Source organism: Vanacampus margaritifer, chromosome 5 (genome assembly GCF_051991255.1).
Source record: "Vanacampus margaritifer isolate UIUO_Vmar chromosome 5, RoL_Vmar_1.0, whole genome shotgun sequence".
Classification (NCBI taxonomy): Eukaryota; Metazoa; Chordata; class Actinopteri; order Syngnathiformes; family Syngnathidae; genus Vanacampus; species Vanacampus margaritifer.
The window spans coordinates 22,454,073-22,479,324 of NC_135436.1; the positions used below are offsets into that span (position 1 = coordinate 22,454,073).

At 41.8% G+C, this 25,252-nt stretch overlaps 1 protein-coding gene across 1 annotated transcript in view; it reads right to left on the minus strand.

Annotated features, from left to right (window-relative positions):
* Nucleotides 1-25,252, minus strand: part of sipa1l3 (signal-induced proliferation-associated 1 like 3) — a 57,467-nt gene that overhangs the window by 7,554 nt on the left and 24,661 nt on the right. Inside the window, exons 2-15 of the mRNA XM_077565046.1 lie at nucleotides 19,292-19,941; nucleotides 17,451-18,396; nucleotides 14,563-14,693; nucleotides 11,387-11,575; nucleotides 11,001-11,175; nucleotides 10,780-10,883; nucleotides 9,601-9,758; nucleotides 8,204-8,786; nucleotides 6,307-6,405; nucleotides 6,045-6,220; nucleotides 1,706-1,966; nucleotides 1,256-1,438; nucleotides 907-1,031; nucleotides 62-174 (exon numbers count right to left, since the gene is read on the minus strand). Coding sequence (XP_077421172.1) covers nucleotides 62-174; nucleotides 907-1,031; nucleotides 1,256-1,438; nucleotides 1,706-1,966; nucleotides 6,045-6,220; nucleotides 6,307-6,405; nucleotides 8,204-8,786; nucleotides 9,601-9,758; nucleotides 10,780-10,883; nucleotides 11,001-11,175; nucleotides 11,387-11,575; nucleotides 14,563-14,693; nucleotides 17,451-18,396; nucleotides 19,292-19,840 — 3,792 coding nt within the window. The 5' untranslated portion in view covers nucleotides 19,841-19,941. The remainder of the gene's footprint in view (nucleotides 1-61; nucleotides 175-906; nucleotides 1,032-1,255; nucleotides 1,439-1,705; nucleotides 1,967-6,044; nucleotides 6,221-6,306; nucleotides 6,406-8,203; nucleotides 8,787-9,600; nucleotides 9,759-10,779; nucleotides 10,884-11,000; nucleotides 11,176-11,386; nucleotides 11,576-14,562; nucleotides 14,694-17,450; nucleotides 18,397-19,291; nucleotides 19,942-25,252) is intronic.

Sequence of the window (25,252 nt, forward strand, 5' to 3'; positions counted from 1 at the left end):
GAGGTGGTTAAGCAAGGAAGGTGAAAAGAAAAGAGTGACAATTTCCCATCGTGAATGAAACCTTTGACTGTCTGTTTGGAGACTCTTTCCCTTGGACGTCTTGTCTGAGTCTCCTCTGGCCTCCTCCACTAGCTTGCACCCTGGACGCTGCTGCAGGAACATGCCAGAGGGGTTCTACACACAAAACACCACATCAAACTTAACCAAAGAGGCCTTGATCAGGTACTATAGTGTTTTAATGAGCTTGAGTCCTTATTTCAAGTTAAAATTAAAGATTCGTACTGCAAAGGAAGAAGAAGAAGAAAAAAAGAATCTTTAAAGAAAGAATGATTAGGTATTTATGTTTGATTTTATTTTATTTTTTGCGGTTTTGCTATTTCCCAGATTTTTTGGGGTCAATTTTGCATCTTAAAATGTTTCTTTTTTAGGAAGGTTGGAACATTGAGAGAGTTTAAACGAGAGAAATATGAGAAAATGTATGAGAACTGTGTGTAAAGTGTGTGGTGAGAGGTATTACAGCCTTTAAACATTTGGAAGAAATGCAAAAAATAAAGCTGACTACGTTACGGATTTCACATATTGAAATATATATATATATAGTGACAAACGAGAGAACACTGTAATATTATGAGAATAAAATAATAATATTTTTATAGTACTGATAATGTTGTTCTATTAAAAAAAAAACACATTTATACATATCCAACAAAAAAGTTTAGAAGAATAAAGTCACAATAAATGCGTGAAAAAAGTTATTAAAAAAAAAAGAAAGAAGAAAACAATCCAGACTATCAGAAGATACTGAGCAGCTCTGTTCTTCTCTGACCTTTTGATTTTACAATTGTTGGACCATTGATGCAGAGTGTGAACAACTTGGTGCACTTTCAAAAGTGGGGTCCAACGTACCAGTTTTGTAGCGCTCCATCGTGCTCTCCTGACTGGTGAAGCCGGACGACGATTCTCCGCTGGACATGATGTCCATGCTGAAGTGGGGCTCGTAGGGCAGCAGGGCGCGCTGTCCTGGTCCGTATCTGCACCGAGCACCAAAACAAACAAACAGGATGATCATAGTACACAGTAGACACACATCATTGAAGCCAAACACAGTATGACGTCAACTGTCCCAACTTCGAGACATTTGCATCCCTTTTGCATTTCAGTTGAATTAAACCAGAGTCCCTTGAGAATTCTTCACAAGCTTGCTCATCACAGTTGGTTTGACTGACATGATCTAGAAGAGACGACACGCACTCACCTGTCAGGCGAAGGTTTGTAGCGCACAAAGGGTCCCGGTGTGATTCCAGGTGGCCCCATGGTGGAGAGGCCCACCAGGCCCGAGGAAGGCGACGAGAAGCTGGCCGAGGGGTTTCTGTAAGGCAGCATTCGATCACCGCCTGCTGGTGATATGTTGTAGTGGTTCTCCGGGTAGCTGACCGGCCTGAGCAGACACAGCAGAGAGAGAGAGAGAGAGAGAGAGAGAGAGAGAGTGCAGCGGTGAACCAAACATTGAGATACTATTCGAGTTTATGTCAAAATGAAATTTATTGTACCAAAATTAAATGGCTACATGGCAACCCACACTGATGCAAACAATCTTCATTATTAATTAACAATACACAACACAGCCCCTATTCATTACTCCATGCTAATCCTCATGCTTAAGTTCAAGTTGTTGCCTTTTATCATCCATTAACATATTTCTTACCTCTTGGAGTTGAAGTGCTGAGGCTCCCTGTAGGGAACTGGCATCAAAGCCTTGTGAGAGGAACGCAGTGGCGGAGGTGGCGGTGGGGCGCCCATGGGGGCCCACCGCTGAGGGTTGGGGGTGCCGTGTAGCCCCTGAGGGACGGGGACCGGGCTGTCCCAGCGCCAACCCGAGCGTGGGGAGGGTCGGTAGCCCGCGGCCAAAGGCTCAGCTTCGGGCTTGTGCTCCATGGTCTTCATCTCATATTCCTCTGTGCAGCCCCTGAAACAGTCACAAAAAGAACGACTCAATCACAAGCGCCCTTCTCTTTTCGTGAAGACCCAAACTGCATATTAAAACTCACAATCACGTGCTGAGAGCACACTTTGTAGAAAACAGCAGACGCATAATGGCAGCTACTAATGAGCTCCCCTGACACTGACAGGAGCAGAATGAGAGGAGAGGAGACTGATTATTGGCACAACAGGACTCTATCTCGCCTACTGAGGGACGGAGGTCAAGTATGTGTGTGTGAATTGCGGTCCAATCGAATCAAAGAGCTCATCACGCAAGGCCTCTGTCAGCATTTACTGTAGAAGATACACATTTCCTACTCTCTGTGAGCATTGTCATACAGAATATTGCATTTGCTTGAAGAAAAAAAAAACTCCTGGTTTTCTGACAATTATTTTTGGGGAGCTTTGCTTTTTGTGTATTTTTTTTATGTTCCATTTTTTTTTTTTGCCATAAGAAAAAAAATTAAGAAAAACGGGGAAAAATGTTGAGGAAAAATTACTCAGAAAAACAATATTAAAACAATAACAACAACAGAAAACCAGGGGGGAAGAAAATGAAAAAAATCCAGAAAAACAGAGCACCAGCAACGAGTATTGTATTATTTTTTTCCCTCTGAACTCCAAGTGACTTGTTGCAGACTCTCTCTTTTTTTTCTTTTGTCTTTTTCTGTTTTTTTTCCCTTTCTTTTGTTGCAGACTCTCTAATGGCGGCCACTTTCCCGCATATGTATCTTCAACTATATGACTTACTGCCTCGGTTAAGGTAAGGCATATACAGTAATTAGTAACACACTTAGTATTGGTAATGTTTTATGCTGTATTTTACTGTATATTATCATTCTAATGTAAGCTAGGTATATCATTTTATGGAGCAAGTAAGTATACGAATATGTCAATCGATCGGCATGATTTTAGTAAGCTAACAGTTAAGTTCCTACGGAAACGTATTGGATGTGGGAAAGTGTAGTAGAATTCAGAAATTAAAAAAACTCAGAAAAACAGAAGATGGTGCTGTTTTTTGTAATATTTTTTTTCTTCTGTTTTCTAAAAATATTCCCCCCCACTTGTTTTTCTGAATAATTGATTCCCCCTGTTTTTCTGCGTATTTTTTCTTCAGTTTTTTTCTGAATAATTGATTCCCCTGTTTTTCTGATTTTTTTTTCAACAGGAAAAAAATATTCAGTTAATCAGGGAAAAAAATATTCAGAACAACAGAAAATTAAAAAAAAAATAAGACAAAAAAACTAAGCTCCCCTAAAAAAATTGTAAAAAATATAAGGTGTCCCCCAGTGAATACAATACGCTTCCGTACAATCAGACTAATGCTGACAATCTTATTAAATAACACTAAGTAAAACCTTAAATGAAAATTGGCTGATATTTAATTTCATCAATAACTGTGAAATAACTATCAGAGCTCCAATGTAGCGGGGGTTCATCAGTTATACTTGGACATTTGTCCTGATTAATCCAAATGGTTTGGTAAATTACGCCGTCTAATATGTATCATGCAGATAAAATGAAAACAACACACATCCTACTACATAAAAATGACGTAAAAGCAATTTATCTCCATTGTAGCATTTCCATATCCTGCTTTGTCAAAGTAGTACATACCCAAAGCGCCTACACACGCGCGCACGGATGGTCTCGTCCTACACAGCTGGCGCCCCCCCAACGTGCATGCAAGGTTAAAGCCACTATCGCCATCTATCACACCTTCCCTTCCGCCGTATCCGTCAGTCTCAGAAGCCGAGGCAGAGCGGTGGCAAACCTCGCTCTTCTCTCTATCTCCATTTCGCCCACTCCCTTTCACCCTCGCTCGGCGCTGTTGAGACACGTTGTTCTCCTCTTTGGCGGCCCCGCCTTCCTCTCCCTTTATCCCTCCCTCTTTAACCGCGAAGCATTTTTAATTAATCGCATCCACTCGCTTGTATTATTTATTTATTTTTAGCTGCCTTTTCCCCTCCCTCCTGTGGATTTGAGTCCTTAATCTCACGCAATCGGCTTGCTTGGCACAGAACGCCAAATGAGCGGGAGAAGAGAGAGGCAGGGTGAAGAGTGAAACAAGACTCTTAATTACTAGCTGTACCAATGCCACAAAGCGTGTGTGTGTGTGCGTGTGTGTGTGCGTGTGTGTGTGTTAAAGGGTTGAAAGTTGGTGTAATTAAACGGCCTCCAACATTAAAGCGCTGTGACTGCAACGACTGCGTTCGCAAAGTATCCCTTAAACACACACAGACATGCTCACACAAGCCAATACTGCAGACTTCAACCACTTTACAGCATCATGAGACTTGACTCATTATCATTATCTTATTCATTATAGTCAAGGCCATACTGGACTGGGGTGTAAAGAAATTGTAGAAAAAAAGGTTAAAGTGAATGAGAAATTGTAGAAAAAAAGGTTAAAGTGAATGCTAAATGCTATCTTTTTTTTTTTGCTGCTTTCCCTTCACACATCCTAGCTTGTGCCTGTTTGCTCGCTTCCTCTTTTCGCACCCTCCCACACAAAATTCTGCCCACTATCTCAGCCGTGCTTTTGTGTTGGTGTCAAGGGTAATGATGGGCATTGGATTGAATGGCATTTGGCAACACAAAAATTGAGTTATTTTGTAGATATGACGTAACAATAAATGTGAAGCCAATTTTTTTTTTAACTATATTGACAGTGTCCTCCTGAAATGTGGCAAAATAACAAGGCAGAATAAGTCCATGAATAACGCATCATAACGCTAAATCCAGAGCCGCTCGGCACATACTGTGCAGAGTGGGCCTCGAAGCGTGAGAATCACCTGTCGCCGTAAATCCATATTTCAAGTCTAAGTCTCCTGCTATTGTTTGTGAATGCACCTTCCAATTTCTTCTTGGTTATAGGCTCTAGTGTTGTCTCATCACTGGACCTTTCCCCCCGTTACAAATGAACTGAGTCGGGTATGGCTGCAACCTGGAGACCTCGGCGCTCATGTGGACCTCGATCAGCGGAAGCTCGATGAATGGAAGTTGTCAAAGCCAGTGCCAGCAGATGTCAGATAGATAGATAGGCAGATAATAGATAGATAATATTATGATCTAACGTTAGCGTGTCATGTTAGCAGCTATCCCTAACCTTAAACCTAAACCATATAAACATTTAAATACTACTTCCGCTACACTTGAGATATTATGCTCTAACATTAGCGTGTCATGTTAGCAGTTAACCCTTACTCTAATCCTCTAACCCATATAAACATTTAAATACTACTTCCGCTACACTTTAGATAATATTATGATCTAACATTAGCGTGTCATGTTAGCAGCTAACCCTTAAAACCATACAAACATATAAATACTACTCCAGTTAGACCTTAGATATTATGATTTAAAGTTAGTGTGTTATTTCAACAGCTAACCCTAAATGTAACCCTTAAAACCATATTAACATTTAAATACTACTTCCGCTACAATTTAAATAATATTATGCTCTAACGTTAGCGTGTCATGTTAGCAGCTAACCCTTAAAACCATATCAACATTTAAATACTACTTCAGTTAGACTTTAGATATTATGATTTAACGTTAGCGTGTCATTTCAACCGCTAACCCTAAACGTAACCCTTAAAACCGTATAAACATTTAAATACTACTTCCGCTCACCAATTGCGCTTCCACTCAAGTCGAGGTATCGACGCATGAGCGTTAAGGTTAATTTTATTTTGAAATTCATCCGCGCTTCCGCTGTTGAGATCCAAATGAGCGTTGAGGTCTCCACGCTGTAGCCATACACTCTTGAATTAACTTTCCAAATACCGTACTGTAGGTCTGTTTTGGACTCGTTTCGCTAGCTTGTGGTTTTAGCGCTACTTGACCAAAATGATTAGCATCCTGACACGTGTCGACTTCGTCGTAGACAGTTGTAGCAGAGAGAATCCGGTCACTTTTCAAAATTAAATAAGTCCTCCACTCCATTTTGGCAATTCCCAAGAAATCAACCAAACTTCTAACAATTAAATACACAGATCCCTCTTCAAATAAATTCACAGCAGACATTTTACAGCAGCAGAACAAAAATGGACTTTACACACCTCCGCGGTCCGCCTTCTTCGTACGGGGGAATGATGACCACTTTGACTGTGACCGACGTCCTGAGCAGGTCAATCATCTGCTCGTGAGTCAGTGTTACCGCGGCGACCTTGCAGATCTCCACCAAGCGGCTGCCCTGCCTAAGGCCCGCCTGCCAGGCAAAGCCGTACTCCTCCACCTGCATGGCAACAAACACCACCACTTCCGGGTTAGCTCAAAAGCACGTGCGGACTCTTGACAAGCGAGCGTGGTAGCTGACGGTACCTCCGCCACGGTGCCGTCCAAGCGCACGTGGAAGCCCAACTGGCCCAGCCCGTTTCTCCTCAGCGTCATATCCACCGTTTCGCATCCCACACTCAGTGACTGAAAACAAAGAGAGGAAGATGCAACATTTGAAATTATGGAAAGTAACAGGACAATTGAATGACTGTTCGTTTCAATACTAAGATACTTCATATTTTCCCGCTATGTCAACAGGCTCTCCATAATCTTGATCAGCCAAAGGATCAGCAGGAATTTTCTACATCTGTGAAGATTAACTTGGACTGTTTATTTTTCGCTACATTTTCTTTCTCTGTTGGATTAGGACTTGAGGAAATCTCCTTTTCTGGCCATTTAATTCATCAAATGTCACAGGGATTATCATAATATGGAAATGGCCCCTCATCAGAGTCCACGTGCAATTGCGCAACTCCCGAGCTGCATGATCACACTGAGTGCTATTAAATCCAGTCTTTTCATATCAATTGTATGACTCATGTTAATTAAGTAGGTACTCTACACCTGATATACAATGTACATTAGCTGGGATGCTTATTTGCTTTAATTTTCTTACATTACCTTTATATTCATTCAAAGCTTATGCTGTTCATTGATTAGCTATTAAGAACATATCGAAGGCTGATTATCTTAATAATTCTGGAATTTGTTCTAATTTCCAAACAGGGGCTTTCAACTCTTGTGGACCCACTGCAGTTTCATGTGATTTGTGCATTTTGTATTCATAAAAACTATTGTTAATAGGGGTGTCAGGCAATTAAAATTTTAATCGTAATTAATCGCATTTTTATATCCGTTTTAAATGTACAATAAAAAGTTTTCATACTCGTCTTGTTAACATGTTACACTAATATAAATATGGCTGCATCTTTTAGTCGTGATAAGTCATTTTATAATAATTCATAAACTTGAGTTAAAATTAAAAAGATGTACTGTACTGAAAAAAAACGAGTGTTATATTAATTTGTGTTGGTTGCATTTTTCTGCCACTAGATGGCATAATTGCATTTGTAAGACTTTGGTGGCAGTTCAGAGCATTTTTCTTTTCATATTAAGAGCTATGTAATCTTTAACATGAAGTAACTTGTGAAATTCTGCACATTTTTAAAATTGTAAAATATAACTTGACCCCAGTCTCCACAAATATATGCATCATTATTACATTAATTACTGCAAAATTTTTACGTGGAGGTGTCTGCTGCGTTGCAACTGGATTCATTAATCATGCGTTGAAATAATTTGTGGCGTTAAAGGAACTATGAATTAACTCAAAATTAATGAACTAATTTTGACACCCCTAATTATTAATAAATGTTCGGGGTTTAAATTGTCCATAAGTGTGAATGTACGCAATTGTCTCTTTACGTGGCCTGTGATTGGGCCAACTCTGCCTCTTGCTCCAAAGTCAGCTGGGATAGGCTCAAGATCTGGCATTCTCCCATACTCCAAAAACATGCATGTGAGTTTCATGAGGACAAGCGCTATGCAAAATAGATGGATAGATATAATTACAGTATGTTTGATGTTTTTAAGTAGAATATAATGAGAAGTCACACATAAATACAATCCATCATAGTCAACCTCTATTTTGTTCTAACTTCAAAACAGAAAATGAAAATGCTTGATTTTCATTTTGGCCAAATTCCAAATAGCACTACTTCAGGCGCTTTTGATCTGGTAGGTTTGATTTTATTTGTACTTTTTCTTTATGTGCGTATTTATAAAACCTACTATATTATTAATCCTCTGGAGCGGCAATATGCTAAATCAAAAGTGCGTCTTCAAGAACATCTTGTGTCCACAATGTTTATCGCGACATCTGTGAGAACAGTAAAGAAACACCGGCTTTAATTTCATCCACGTTTCCAGGACTATTCCTCACCTTCAACCTCTGCACCATTTCCCTGATGTCCTGTGCGCAGCCCTCAGGCACGCGCACGGCGATGTGGTCGCCTCTGCCGTAGAAGATCTTCAAAGCCAAGCGCTCAGCAGTCCAGCCGATCACGTCGGCGCAGAAGCAGTTGAACACCACTTCCTTGGTTAAGCAATCCACCAGGAGGACGTATTCGGCGGAAAAGCCCAGGGCGCAGCGGAGCTCAGCTCCGCCGCCGCTAAAGTCCTGGGCCAGGACCCTCCAGGCGACGGCCCCGGCGGCCCCCAGCTCGGCCGCCTCTCGCGCTTTCGAGCGCTCGCGTTTTTTAGACGCCAGGGAAATGAGGTTGTTTAGTTTCCCGGCGGAGTCCATGGGGGTGCTGCTGATGTAGTTCTCCGCCAGGTCGCGCAGGTATTCCTGCCTCGTTCGCGTCGCCATGGTGTGGAACTTCTCAGACTTGTGCGCTGCATTTTCCGCATTGATGATTTTGGCTAGCAGGAAGTTCCGAAAAGTGTCTGAGTCACGGAAGGAGACGCTGCTCGGGATGGGTGGGCCGAAAGGAGGGACGTCCTTCATTCTTGTCACAGCGACACTGAGGGTAGACAAAGGTAGACAGGTCAAGATTTGAATATCAAATTCTCTCTTTTTTACATTTGCTTTTACATTTAATGTTTTTTGTTTAAATGAATTTAATTGGATGAGAAGAAACTTTTCTTTTTTTTTAACAGGGTAGCACCATAATGGAATAAGTCTAGTAGTGATAGTTTTCTTTTTAAATTAAAAATAAATAAATAAAGAATATTGTAACGAAAAGGAACGTTTTATATAGTCATCATTAAAGGGGGAGTCAACCTAACAAATAAAAATTATTGACAATAATGTTCTATGTCTAGTCTAAACATTCTGATTTATATTACATTGGTGGAATATGAGTTAAGCAGCAAAATCCACCCGTTCATATCCATCTAAGGGGGCGGCCATTTTCCCACTTGCTGTCGACTGAAGATGACATCACAGTTGCTCAGTTGCCAACGTCCAATCACAGCTCAAGTGGTTTCTGATGCTGCGCTGTGATTGGTTGTTACCTGAGACCTGAGCAACATTGATGTCATCATCAGTCGACAGTAAGTGGCAAAATGGCCGGCCCCTGAGATGGACAAAAACGGCTTGCTTCATAACTCATATTCCACAAATGTAATATTAATCAAAATGTCAGATTTAGACTAGTGAGGTCACATATAACATATTATTGTCAATAAATGTTTAACGCTGACTTCCACTTTAAGCACAGTTTCCATGTTCAAAAGGAAGTAGGAAGAGTTTTTGTCAACTCTCCCTCGCTGGGAATTTTTGAGAGACGTGCGTCTTCATGACATTTTGTTCAATTGCGGGGTGGAAATGTTTACCTGTAGTAAGTGTTTTCCGAACAGGGATTGTGCACACGCACGATGACAAAAACGTGCTGGAAGTGTGAGCGGATATTTTGAGGGGTGAACGGCAACGCTCCGGGCTCCTGAAAGATGATGGTGACAATGTCGTTCCCGATGTGCCTCTTTCTTAGAAGCTAAGGAGAAGACAGGGAATTAAATATGAATTAGCATGGCACAAAAATGTAGACCATTTACACAAGAGAGGAAACAAGTCTGACATGGGGACTTGGAGACGGGTCCCTCTCATAACAGCTCTTTATGTAATTTGTTTTCCCACTTTCTGTGTGGGCTATTTGTGTCGAGCTGTGTGTGTATGTGACATGGCACGGCGTCCAGACTGTCTGTGGTGGTGGTGCTTGCCAATCCCCTGTTCATCTGCTGATGGAAGTGTATAAGTAACAATTATGTAATGCAGCCTACTGTTTGGCTACACATACACAGGAGTGTCCCATCACGCAGTAACACTAATTTTTGCCCTTTTTTTTTTTTTAACCACTGTAACATACCGGTATTTGTATTTTTAATATAATTGTGAAGGATTTCAGTCATAAAATTTAATCTGATTTTCTTCAGATTTTTACAATTTGTTGAAAGCCTGTTTTTTTAAATTGATACATTTATTATAAAAAAAATCAATAGAAGACTTTAGTCATCTATTTTTCCCTCCGCTGTTTCAAATAGATATTTACAGCATCTCTTTAGCTACTACTGATCATTTTAACATGTCACATGCTACCACCTAGAGGTCTGAATAAGGAGCGTGAATATGCTACTACACTGTGGAAGCCTCTGGATGGAGATATTGTGCCATTTATTCAACTGGAGGAACTACCGATTAGGAAAAACGCTTATTTGAGTAAGAGAATGCATCAAAGTGCACTCCTAAAATATTAACTTGAATGATTGTTTCAGTGAGCCTGATGTGCAAACACTTTATGTAAATGATAAATTAGCCACACACTGAATGTTTTCTTGCAGGCCTAACCACGTGCAGATGGAGTAGAATTGTTACAAAAGCAAAATGCTATGAAACTAGTCCTGGCGGGACCAAGATCAAAATGGGGGAGAGCTTGTCACATGCTATAACCCCCCCCCCAAAAAAAACGAGGAAATAAGACTTGCCTTTTTTAACACAGAGACACTAGGAACTCTTACCTGCTGTGGGTTGCTGGGCATGTACGGCAGCATGGTGGATATGTGGAACATAACTTCATATCCCTGATAGGTTGTGTACAGCGAGTGGGTGCCTGTTGAGTCAGCTGCAATAACAAGCATGCAGTGTCAATTCCATGTCAAGTGAATGTGTGTTGTTGAATCAAGGCATTGGGACAATATTACAAATGTTACTCCAAGGAATTTTCTTCTGAGCACTCAACTCTTTGTGTCGAGCTGCGCGGCATATTTGCTGAAACCTTTGAGGAGAACCTGCTCGCCCAACAGCTCCAGGAAGGCAGAGAAGGCGGGCGACGCGTCCTCGTTGTTGTACATCTCCTCCTCGGTGCTCTGGCCCGCACGGCACAGCAGAACACCCACTTTGTGCTTCTGACTTAACTAGGAAGGAGTACACACAGATGATAATAACGCTCACGCAGCAAACCAACAAAAGCATAAAATTGGTGTTTTTGTATTTGATTCATATTTGCAAATCTGCGTAACTCTTGAAGGTTTATTCTCGTAAATAAAGGAGCAGCTATTGCATTTGTAATTGATCTGCTAAATAAATGATGAAATCAGTATTGACAGTATTTTGGAGTGTACTAACCCCTTGCTCATCCAACTTAAGAAGCTGCTCCGTGACCTTTGGCGTGCTGACCGCAAGCCTCAAACATGAGACGCTGACTTCGGGGACCACCTGCTCCAGGACCTCCTTGAGGGGCAGGCCGCGTACCGTGCCGTGCCTCCCCGTTGACGCCACCCCGTCTTCTAAGATGGACCCCCGCAGTGTCACCAGCTGTGTGCGAATGAAGCGTACAGGAAATGACACCACATACTTTCATATTTTCTCATCGCGCTTGCCCAGGAAAAATTCCAGGGTCGATGGACAATGACATTACATTCTTCCGTTTTCTGAGATGCAGACTAAAACCGGAAGCAATTTCTTACCATACAACAAGATGTAAAGATTTGTGTGCTTGGGAGACATACACTAAGAAAAACATCAACTGATCAAATAATAAAAAATATAAAAAAATATTGAAAAAGTTCATTAATTGGATAGTCAATTAGTTAACGGTTAATCTATTAATTTGCACAACTCACGTGTATGGTTAACAGCGCCAACAAAATGAAAACACCCTTAATAGCCTGGACATAATTTGAATTCATTGTATAATAATAATAATAATGATAACAATGATAATAATAATAATAATATTTTAAAAATCCAAATTATTTGATATAAAACTTTTTTTTAAGTAGTGAAAGTATGACTCAGTTACTTTTGAGTAAGTAATGAGTAACTGTAACTACTTACTTTTATAAAGCAACGTTCCCAACACTAGTTATAGCCCTAATGTGTTATTTGTGGTGATGGCGTCAGCTGCATGCGCCACCTTAATTGACAAGTTGAAATTGGTGGATTGGTGATCAAGGGCTGCCCCCATGAGTGAAAATGCAACAAATGCTTTTATATGGGGGCTCAGCAAGTAGCCAGCCCGTAGCTCTGAACCTATTCGTCAAGGAAGCAAAAGCTGTACTCATTGGGCCTGCAGAAGATGGTGGCTCACATGAATGACACAGGACTGTCATCTTTAAAATGTGTTTAAGGTGTGCAGTATTCAACATTCAATTCTACTGGTATTGGTAGACATTTGGTTTTAAACTGTTTATTATGACTCTTTCAATTCCACAAAATCTACATAATTCTTATTGATCAATTATGTATGCATTTATTATGATTCTACTAAAGTATATCTGCAAGTAGACAAATATTCCCATACTAAAATATTGTACTTGGCGCAATCAAGGATTCGCTTTCATTTTGACGGATTACAGTGACGCCGAGCTTGAAATGTGAACATGTGAACTTGTGAAGGCAACAGTATAAGAAGAGGTTATGAAACGGGGATTGCCTTATCGATCCCCTGCATGTCATTTGCAGAGGGTACGAGCAGCTGCAGCTCAAGGCCCAAAGAGCTAAAAGGACGGATGATTAGTAGCCTGGGAGCTTGAAGCGGGTCCATCGGATGACGGATGGCCTGACAACTGCTCGTAACCCTGCGGGACAGAAGCAACATTTTTTCCTCTCGGTCACACACACATTTGCAGCATGACCGTGGAGGTATTTTTTTTTTTTAAGTCTGTTTTTTTCTTTTATGTCCAGCTGTATTGTGAATTAGCATTACACTCAGTGGCGGGCTGCTCCCCCGCAAGGGAAATTGACCTGCTTCAACACATTAAGGCTATGAAAAAAACCCTGAGATAGATTTCAGTTGAGAGCAAAGTCACACATGCAAAAGCAAACACAATCTTGAAAAATGTACTATGGGCCGGCTCACATGGTGCTGTGGAACTTAGCTCAGGGGGTTGCACTGTTTGAAGGTTTGAATGAGTGAGGGCGAAAAAAAGGAAGTCGGCCCACCTTGCTGCGTCAGCGCCGCTGCGCCGTGAATTTAATGGAGGACTAAGAGCGGATGGTTGTTTGAAAGCAGCTGCGCCTCGAGTCAGAAAGAATAAAGTCTGCAATCTATCGCTGTTTTTGTGTGTGTGTGTGGGAACAGCAGGCCGAGCAGCCACTGCAGCTCTGTGTACTTAGACGGCCAAGCGGCTCCATTGTTGTGGCGGAGGCTAAGGTGATGAGACCAGGCAGCCATATAATCCACATAAAGACAACACAACGGCAGCCACACGGACAACACGCAGCTTGTTGGATTGACCGCGACGCAGTCCGACAGGTGGTTTAGAAAACCAACACGGCAAAAGAACACTAGGATTACAAAATATGTAATTGGGTGATCCGCATAGCATATTTGCTTCATTTGCTGTACAGCTTACAGTTTTCGGGAAAATTTTTTTTTCATTGTATTACTGATAGACGGATGTGTTTTTTCAAGGCCGATACCAATATCGATTACAGTAATTTCTGGACTATAAGCCGCTACTTTTTTCACTTGCATTCAACCCTGCGGCTAAAGGTGCGGCTTATCCATCAGATCACAAGGGGGCGCACTATAAAGGAAGCGCAAGAGCGTCAGGCAGAGCAAAACAAACCAAGTGAGCCCAAATACAGTAGACAGAACGAGAGCAAATACAGTAGACAGAACGAGAGCGAGACAATTTGCGCCCTCATTATGGAAAAGAAAGTAGCGGGAACCCGGTGCGGTATCATTAAAACACCTGCGGTTTACAGTCGGGTGCGGCTTATATGTGTAACAAACTTGAATATTCCCCAAATTTAGTTAATGCGGCTTATAGTCAGGTGCGCCTTATAGTCCAGAAATTAGCAGTCAAGGAGGCCAATAACCGATATTTCAAGCCGATATTCATTTGCAGTAAGAGAAAAATATTAGCATCAAAATAAAAAAAACAAAACCTTTTTTTTTTATTCCAAACATAAATTGACAGCTTTGTTTAAAAATGATTTTAAAAAATTGCAGGAAGCTACCAGGATAATCAGCATGTGAGCTAAGTTAAAAACTAAGCAAGTAAATATTTCCCTTAAGTTTTCAACTGCACAAGAAGACATACTATTTATTCCGTTACTGAAATACTCAGGTTTTTCTTTTGTTTTATAATAATGGCCTGGTTAATGTTGTCAGCGATACCCACATTTTGACAAGTACCATACAGACCTACAAGTGTTTTTCATACAAATATCTACTATGATCATGATTTTTCATCTGCGTTCATGATAGTCTATGGTGTATTTTCACTTCAGCACAATCTCGGGTTTTACTACCATCATCTTAATGGAACATAGAAAATAGAGACTGCACGTACCTCGCTAGTTCTCACGATCAGGCGGTACTGATATTGATCCTTCAAGTCTTTGGTGTCGTCTAGTTTCTCCCTACGAACGCTCACGGCCACGGGACCCAACTTTTCATCGGTACCAAAATAGTTTGAGTGTTCTGGTGGATAGAAGAGGTTTGGTATATTAACATGATTACAAGACACAACAATACAATTTAAAATGGCTCTCAGTAAAAGAAAGAATATGGAAATTTGATGTTGACCAAAGTCGAAACTCATAATTATCTTTACCCTCCATCTGGTTACCATTTTGCCATAAGGATTTGTGCAAAACAACATGGAACATATTCACAATTGTAATCTTAAATGTGAAAAAAATATCCAATTCAATGGATTTGCAACAAAATACAGGGTGTTCAAAAAAACATGACATTTGAAATATGAATATCTGATTAAGTAATACATGTCAGTAGCAAACAAAATTAAATAGGCTTCACGTTGAAAAATTATCGCTTTCTAAATTCCAACAATTAGATATAAGTAACAGATAACAGGTTTTATAACTGATTCAGCAAATCTTTACAAATATTCAATATGCAAATTGCGATACTATTTTTTTGCGTCCAAATGTGCTTTCCATTTGAATTTCCTCTGTAATGAATGCTGTACGCTCTTGCCTGACAGCATTTTCTAAAACACAAAGATGCCGTTTCATTGCTAATGAATGCCATTTCTGACCCTGATTAAACTGAATTAGTTTGATTTGTACACATCTCATTTTTAGATCATTTGAGACAGAACTGGTTATGTTATTTGACAATGAAATAATTTAATTTAATTAATTAATTAATTTAATAATGTCACTACAAAGACTTGCAGAAATGTCATAGTCTTGAAAACATATCCTTGGCGAGGTTAATAGTCATTTTACACTTGGGAAATGATCAAAATCAGCAATGCCAGGCAGAACCTTGAAAATTAAAAAGAAAATTGATAAAAATATCCAGATGAGAAATACAACACATTTTCTGACAGATTAGTGCAATTCAGAAAAGCTGGACTACAAGTAATAAACATGCCCGCATCCTTGTCAAGCCAGGAAAAGGATAAACGTGCTGCCACAGGACGCCAATTAACATTCTGTGGCTTGATCCAAGTCATCCACACGCTTCACAGGGCATCTCGCACGTCCTACTATGAAGCTCCCAAGCTAAGCCCCGCTAATGCCGACACCACAGGCGGAGTGCGAGTTGAAAGAGCAATTCTTTAGACGGTCGGGTAGGAATCTTACTTGACAAGTGTTCCTCCACAACAACTCTGACTAACAGACAAGCGGGATGATGAACTCATTGCATACGCGTCAGGTCTGCTTAACTTCCATTCCCGCCATGTCTTGTGGTGAAAATGTCAGATTTTTGATAGGCCGTCATGAAATGCACGCAAGGCGCGCAGGACAGCCGAGTCAGAGGAGGAACATATTTTTGGAACGATAACCTTTATGCGGTTGCGCGGCCTCAGGGATGGGGGGGGGGGCTGTCTCGCTTACCACGCATATACACGCACGCTTACTCGCACACATACGCTCACAACAGCATCTGCCACTAATTAGGATGCTGCCAGATGATGTTTGCTGTGGGGACGTTTCATACGAGGTCATAGGAGAAATGTCCACACATAAAGTATCTCTGGATTTGGTCTTACAGGGTGTTCCACAAAATGAGATGTGTAAAAGATAACCGAGTTTGACTTTAAATTCAAGTTTGTGTTTAATGTGGTTTTTTTTTACCCAGGGTAAAGAATGACGTTCACTAGCAATGACAAGGCATTCTGTGTGGCAGTGTGCATTTTCGAGGAAATTCAGTAAAAATACCACAGCTGCAAAGCAGATTGGACATTATACAACATCTCAGTAATACAATATTAGTCATTCTTCATAGCAAACAAAGAATAAATGCCTGCAAGTATTGACATAGTTGTTTTTGTTAGCTCATCTATGGCATTCTGCATTATTTGTTCAAATTAGGCTAAATGGACTTGAAGGCAAAAAGGCATTGGTCATTTTAATTTGACAATAAACTTAAACTGGGAGCGGAATTAAAACAGCTTGAAGCCTCTTTTTGAAGAATTGTTTACTATCTGCTCAAATGCTACTTGTTGTGAAATGAGTCAAGTTCACTGTGCCCACAATTTGAATTTTTTGCTCACAATTTAAAGCAAAAGGTGGCTAAACGACAGCTCATACAAACTCCTAAGTCAGGTCATCGTATCTCCAGGCACCATTTGTGTAGTAATTATTATTTATTAATTTCTTGCGAGTGTATAAACTTTGTGTTCAACTAAACCCAGATTCCACACAAAATAAAAATTTGAGTAAATTGAGAGGAAATCATCATTTCAGTTTGTGTTTTTGTGTTGATTGGTGGTGTGAATGAGCTTTTTATACTGTAAAATATCTGCCATGGCTCAACAAAGGTTGAAAAATGCCAGGATAGGACATGATGTATTTACTCAGATATTCATATTTTAAATAATGTCTTATTTTAGGAAATCCCAGTACTTCTTGCACTGATCAACAAATGGAGTTTCAAAGTTAACTTGCCACTGTAAGAATCACGCTGTTAAAAGTAGTGTGTTGCCATCTTTAAATTTGCCAACAGTCTGGTGCTGGAGTGACGTGTAATAATAAATTTTTTTAAAAAAAAAGAATCTAGGAGTGCTGCCAGCTTGGCTCACTTTGCAGTTCTCAGGCCCAGCTGGATATTAACTGTCACACGATGAGCTGCTGCAACTGTCAGTGGGGAAACACTGGCAGCACAAAACTGCTTCAACACTGTCACATTTCACAAGTACGTCTAAAAATGACTTTGAGTGTTTGATTATTGCAGTCCCTCAAAACGCATCTCTGTCTAACTTACCTTTCCCGTGGAAATAGTCTCTGTAGTATCTAGCTCCAAGGTCAACGTGCTCTATGCTGTACTCTTTAAGTCTGTCCAGCCTGGTGACCTGCAGTTCGATCGGCATCTCCACCACGGAGACGCTGGCGTTACTCCTCCTCAACCAACCCCTCGCTCCATCCCCTCCTCCTCGCTCTGCCGACGAGCTGAGGAAGCTTATGTTACGTTCCCCGTGGCCCCCCGTCTCGTTGAGGAAGTGAGGGCAGCTGAGGAGCAGCGGGCTTGAGCCGTGGGCCCCGGGAGGAGCGTCCGTGGGGTCCGCGACCATCGAGGGTGTGGTTGTGCTAGGGTCTAGGCCCAGAGTTAAGTCCTCGATGCTGGCGTATACTGGTTCATTACCGCTCAGAGGCAAGGACCTAGACGCAGAAAGAGACACGGAGGCGGCGGATGCCCCGGTAGCCGTGTTCCTCCTCTGGGTCACGTAGCCCCGCTGAGCTGCGGCCTCGTGGAGGTCAAACAGGATACTCTGTGCATCGTAGTGGACAAAGCTTTTTGGGCACACCCACGCTTTATACGGGACATCAGATGGGCCCCGTCCTCCGTCTTCACTCGTCTCTCCTTTGCCGCCATCCTGCTCCGCTCGACTGGCGCTCCGAAGTTTTCGGAACAACGACGAGGTCCCCAGTGAAGATTCCGTGCCGCCACTTTTTTTCCTCACCCGCTCACCTCCGTCTTTCCTTCGCTCGTCCCCGCTTAGGTGTGAAGCGGGCGAAGGAGCGCCGGCCGGTTGGGAGTCCGTCGTACGTAGGCGCGAAGGTCCCGAGCTGCGCTGGTCGGGCCTCTCCTGGTGGAACTGGGTGAGCATGTCGAAAAAGCTCTGCTCGGGGATTCCCTGGATGTCGATGGAAGAGGTGCTGCCGTACTCTCTAAACAAGGTCCCCATGGCTCCTGCGCCACGGACCTCCACCTTAAGAGTGGAAACGAGAGAATACATCACCTTGTTAAAACAACCAACAACTGAGTTCATATTACATTAGGGATGTAATTGTGGGGAGCTTAGCGATATAAAAAAAAGCTCACGATACTGTAGTAAAAATAAATAAATAAATAAAACTCATATTGAGGAGAAAAAACAATATTAGGGCTGGGTATCAATTCTAATTTCCTCAATTGATTCGATTTGTTCCGATTCGATTCGATTCACTTCAATTCAATCCGATATTGATTAATTATGGTAAATCAATTCTTAAATATCAAGGACATGATAAAAACTCCACAAACATTAAATTCCAAATTCTATTTTGGAGAGGCAATAACTAGTGACATTATTTAACTTTATTTTTGAAACTAAAGTCAGGTATTTCATAAATGTAAATAATAAATAAAATATGTAATACATATATTTAAAAAATAATACAGGTAACATTAACCTCAATGCACATAAATGACATAAAACCACAAATAAGACTTACTTGCTAATGCACGCACTCTTTGTGAATCGAGTCGATTTGTTCATTGTGATGTAGGTGGCCATAACATGCCTAATTAACATTAAACTGCACTAATAAACTAAACACCAGAGGGTGCTGGAACTGCACAAATGGAAATCAATCTGGTCTTTTTAACAGATGTGCTACTTTTAATATTGTGACATGAGGAGTCTACGATTGCGATATTGCCTTTCTTGTTACATTCCTATATTATATATTAGAAATATCCATCCATTTTTTTTAGACTACTTGTCATCTTGAAGGTTGGGAGTGAAATAGTTTTTAGTAAAAGAATATATATATATATATATTTTTTTTTAAAAGTATATATATATTTGAAGTCCATATTCTCACGTAAGATAAAAGTCTCACCTCGTTCTCATCCTGTTCACTCAGCGTCACCTCACTGTTAGAACGTTGCCTCAGTGGGGGGAAGACGCGAAGGTTTAAAGGTGACCCTCGCTCAGTGGCAAACGCGCCGCCTCGGAACTCCACATCTTTGGACCACCGCCGTGGCAATCGGGCCACTCCGCCTCGTACCAACCCGACGTCCGACGACAGCGCCGATGACGACGCCGACGTGGAGCAGTCGTCGCCGTTGTGATGGCTGCTCATTTGGCCGTTCTCAAGCAGCGACTCTCTGGACTGGGCCCGACGCGGGGGCCACTCGGCGATCCGAGCGCGGACCCCCATTTTGGGCACTGAGACGCGCGGCTGCATGGTCGCATCCGTGTGGATCGGGTGGCCATTGGGGGTGTGACGGTACGGCGCATGCTGAGGCAGCCCGCCTTCGCCTCCCCCGTCCAGGAGGTCTGAAGAGGTGCAGGTCACCCCCCTGTCTCTGTAGCTGTTCATGGTGCCCCAAGCGAGCTCAGGGCAAGATGGAGGCCAGGTGGGTAGGGGACTGGCATCCTTCAGCATCCAAAAACATCACTCTTGCTCCACGATGCTCACTTCACTGATCCATGATGGACCAGCCCTCTTCCTCCTCCTCCTTAAATTGTTTCAAGTCCAATAAAGATCTGAGGAAAGAAAAACAAGCATTCACAAGTTGGAACTCACTCTTAGCACCACACAGCATCGCTTTTGTGACCTAAATTCTATTCAGGGGGACAACTAAGCACCAATTCTAAAAAAGTAACAGAAAACAATGAGAGATGGCGAGCGAGCCAAAGACAGACCGGCTAATAAGGTGCAGCGATATGACGGAGGATTTCTTCCGTCGAAACTAATCTCCTGGAAGCTGACAAGGGATGTTATTATCACTCACACTGTGCATTCAAGTACACGTGCACGCACACACAAACACTCACATACCCTACGGGCACGCTCTCCCACAGCTCCACTGCGGAGTGAAACCGCTGCAACGCTCGGCTGATATCAGAGCCACATAACCACATCGGGAGCATCCAAATAAAGTGGCACGGCACGTAGTCGTGACTAAGCATTTGTATGTGAAAATCTGGAGGTGTTAAGACTGAGGCTAGCGAAGGTGCGTGTCCTGTTGTTTATTGGTTTAGTGGCGGGATACTTCCAGACTTGCGTGTCCTCAGCAGAGTTCACATCTCTGCGAGCAACCTCAATTCTACTGATATGACGTGTCCATTGATGCAAAATCTTAAAATCCTTGAGGCAAACCTTTTCAATACAACTGGGGGAAAAGAATCAAGGGTCTGCTTAACTGTTTTGTTTGGGTCAATCAACAGCAAACTGAAATTCCATCAAATCCGCTACCTTGGTTATCCACTGACGTTGACGAGTTTCGTAAAAATGAGCTTTTTGAGTGTTAGGAAACACATAAAAGAGATTTGATGTGCTGTTTGATGAACAATGCACTTTGTGAGTCGCCAGCGAGGTCACTTCTTGCCCATCCCATGACATCTTTACTCATAAACACACTGAACAAAAGTCATTCACAGATGAAAGATTTTGCCTATGGTAAGTAAGGCAAGAGGCTCCCGCTCTGATCACGCTTTCTGCTCATCCAGAGAGCAGTCCTGTGATCCCGTATCAGGCTCAATCCCAGATTATCTTGACGCAGCTGCAGGCACCTCAGAATGGCTTCATTATGTGCCTCGGGGGGGGGGGGAGTGAGAGAGAGAGAGAGAGAGAGGGGCGATGGGGCTGAGCGTGTTCTGATCTTTACCAATGACCTCTGTCACGGGAGTATGAAGCAGAGAGCTCATGAGAAGAGTGCACCTGACTGTCTGCCTGTCAATTATTTTCACATGCTCAGTTACACTATAAACAATGTGGTCTAAAAACAAGAGTGACCATCTTCGCTGTCCAATGTTTATTTTGAACACTGATAAAAGCTTTATGCTTTCTTTTAAACAATGATCTTAAAAGGTACATTTTGGCTGAGCTGAGTCTTAATTGGGTTTGGTGACCTAGTGGTGGCTAGTATGGAGGGTCGAACCTCGGTGGGTGGTGTGGATGCTTTCACTGTGCTTCTGTGGGTTTTATCCGGGAACAAGAGTAAAAGACACCCCTAATGTTTTTAGAATCGCTTATTATATACTACAAACTATGCTACAAAACAGGTAACTGTTTTAATCAACATCACATACAGATACAGGGAAGCAAAGACAGCCCCGCAACATAGGCGAACCTTAGCTCCTCCCCAACATACAAAGCTTATAGTGATGTTAGGAGACGTGCCGAGGCTTTGAAGCGTTTATTGAGTAATGGAGGGGGGTGTTTCCACGAAACGCCTATCAAGGCTTGTTTCATTTATGGAAGGAGACTAAAATGCTGACGTTCGAAGCCTAAGCTGCCCGGCTGTGTCATGTGACTGCTTCCAGAAGTGGTTGACATTTTGCTGCAAGGTTTAGAAAAAATGTAAAACCTTGGAGATCCGTTCAATTTTTGATAGGGTGGATTGTATTTTGATAGTTTGGACCATTATAGCTTTGCTATGGAGAATTCTGAATGGACCAAGCGGACCCGTTTTTGAGGAGGCCCCACTTCTATAAAAGGCATCTTCCTGCAGTGCTTTGTCTTATTAAATGGACTCTCACGCTGTCCATGTTCAGACACATAAACATTTGAAAACATTAAATGTACACATGAAACTTTATAGTAGTGGCTGTGAAAATGTAAAAGATTGACATAATCAGCGTTAAAAAAGCCCAATAATAGTCATTTGTGGCGTGTTTGTATGAAATGCTTACGGAATACAAAAAAATACGCAGTTGCCATTGGAGTCTAGTGACATGCTCTGCGTCTGCTCACAGTAAAATATTTAAATCAATCAACCAACACAAAAGAGAAATCAGATTTGACCAAACTTGAGCACATGGCAAGATAAAGCACATTCATTTGATTTAATTACTGGAATACAGTAATTAGTGAAGTGTCTCTCTTTTTCCTGCTGTGCCCCAAAAGCCTTAACATGCTTCAGGCTCTATGCACCGCAAACATATGTGCATCATGGCTGGTAATTACGCTGGTCAATTGTCAGTAACGGCAGGAAGGAGTTAACTGACTGAGAGGGGGCAGGCGGCATCTCACAAACCCGATAAACAGTATATTTCAGTATTAAATTGCGTACTTATAAAAAAGAAGAAAAAAAAAAGAAACATACAGAGGCTTAAATGACAATGACAAGATCCAGCAATTGGTTTCAAGAACAGATGGCGGCGCAGGTGATTTGACAGGAGGAGATTGTATGACAAATGACAATACGGCGTTGGCAGGCAGCCTGGCCACTGCGCATCAAACATTCATGCCAACTTAGCTTCTGGTAAAGTGGACTGGAAGAGATGCGTTTTGAACTCGGTGTCTCGCCAGATAATGGCTGCAGTTATCGAATATTTTTGGAATTCAGAAAAATGAATGACCTCTGCAATGCTTTAAGGCAGATATTTAGCTTTTTACTTTTATTTGTATTTCAATTATTTGATTAATTGTTGCAACCCTGGGGGAACAAGGCATGCACCTCTTGTATCTACTTCTTGGGATCAATGATAAATGTATTAACGGTGTGCACAAAGCACTTCAAGACGCGTCGGTGACGTCAACAACAAAAACATAAACTATGAGGAAGTGTTCGTCCGGACAATGCGGCTGCTCACACGCAAGACATTTGGAGTCTGAGCAAAGGTGCCTGAGGCAGACCGCCTTGCACACAAAACGTCATATGATAGACTTTGAATAGGAATACAAATATTGAGTCATAAAAAAGCTCAATTAGGGAGAAAAATAAGCAAAAATGCATTTTTTTGCACACAATATACCTACTCCAGCTTATTTGACTATTATCCAAATGTACTACTTTGTTTAGAACATGAAGGGGGGAGGACATCCACAAAACAAGTAGGGCATACAACAGAAAGAGCGGGGCAGTGGGAATCGCCAGACATTTTATCCCGAGGGGGAGGCCCATCAGTGTCTGACAAATACACTTCCAATCAATACCGATCAATTGGGGCTCACTTAACCTAGCGCGGCATGCTTAATAACAGTGTCTTGAGCTTTGGGAGAGATGGGCTGAAGGGGTCAGTGATTGTGTGAGTGTCCCTGTCGCAAAGCAGCTGTCTAGAGGCAAGCAAGTCAATGGAAACTCAGCATGATAAACACAACGGTCCAACTGCGGACACGCCCCTAATCAATGCATTAACAGATTAGAAAATGAACTGGACTCAAGTTGAGCAAAGAGCTTGAAAAAATAAACGACCAAAAACGGCACCGCTTTTATCAGCTTGTGCATATAAACTACTTGATGCGTAAACAGCCCTAATTATATTCCGAGTGTGTGCAATCCCCCTCACCAAGGACACACTAAACTAGAGAGCCCAACAGCATACTAATGAAACGATGACCTAAAACTTAAGCATGAATCATCGCGTTCCGGAAGCCGCTGTTTGTTTGTCGGTATGAGAATGTGGCTGCTACCGCTGAGGTGTGTCTAAATAAAACCTGCAGCACCTCTTTTTATTTCAGTATATGTCAAGAGATATTTGTTTAAAAAGGGTTCAAATAACTACCATACAAGTAATCTCCATTACATACACATTTGAGAGGATTAATTGGATAGAGAGTGCGCGAGAGAGAGAGAGAGAGAAAGAGAGGGTGCCGGCATCTTCACACTACTGGCATACTGGTTATGAATTAGATGAGATTAGGCTAACAACGGAGAATTCCTCCTCTACAATGTGTGTGTGTGTGAAGATAAAAGCATATTGATTTCCTGCCGTGGGGAAAAAAGCAGTGACGGTTCGATATAAAGCAGCGACGTTTGCTTGTTATGCTGTAGTAGCATGTGTACAGGGGCAGGGAAGCCCCAGCGGAGAAGGGAGGGCAGCCCCATTCACAACCACACAACACTTTCATCCCTCTCAGATGCCTTTTCCTGGTCCCTCCGCCGCAGCCATTGTCATTGCAGCCCTGCTCTTTGAATGGAAAATAAGGCTGAGGACGAAAGGCTCGCTCGCTTCCTCCGAGTTGTGCAAGTGAATGGCACGTGGCTCAGCTCCCCCGCGGGGATGAGCTTCATTAAAATGAAATTAGTGTCATTTGAGGGGAAAAGCCTCTGCAAACCCTAACCTGCATATAAGCAGACGTCCCGAATTTGAAAGAGGAAAGAGTCAAGCTAATCCCAGCTCGCTGTGATTATAGCGGAACATCCAAATTCATACGTCAGTGAAACCAGTGAAAGGCGGAAGGTGTAATGATAACTGTACATAGATGGAACATATTGCAAGAACTGGTCTAGCTAGCTCAGGCCAATATGAACTATATAATTACAGTGGGGCCTCTGTTTACGAGTTCCATTTCTGGTAGCAACGTAACATGAATTTGTACGTTTAGTCGGAACGTGTCGTCACGCCAAGGCAGACAGTTGGCCTACAGAACCCGCCTTGAAAACTCTTGTAGATTGGAGTTATATACAGTAAATAAAATTGATTTGACAGTGGGGCGTAAATATAAAACAATCCAAACTGAAAACTTGACATATGGCGGTAATTAGTTAATTCTTAATTCTTGTGGGCCCCCAATCCCACCTAGGGCTGGGTGATGTGGCCCAAAAATTTTAATCTAAATTTTTTTTGGGTCATTCAGGACGATTACCATTTCAATCAATTTTTATCGAATAAACCCAACAAATATTTACATAAAGGTTTCATTTATTCAAAAATAATTCCTGTGCAAATTGTTCAGACAACAATAATGCATGCTGATTTAAAATCAGTTAACTTAAACGTATTAATAGTTTGTGCTTAATTGCCACAATTAAGTTGTTAATAGCTCTTGTAAACCCCCCATCCAGCAAAATTTACAACTCTGAAAAACATTTGGATTTAACAGAACATAAGAACAACAGCTTTTAAT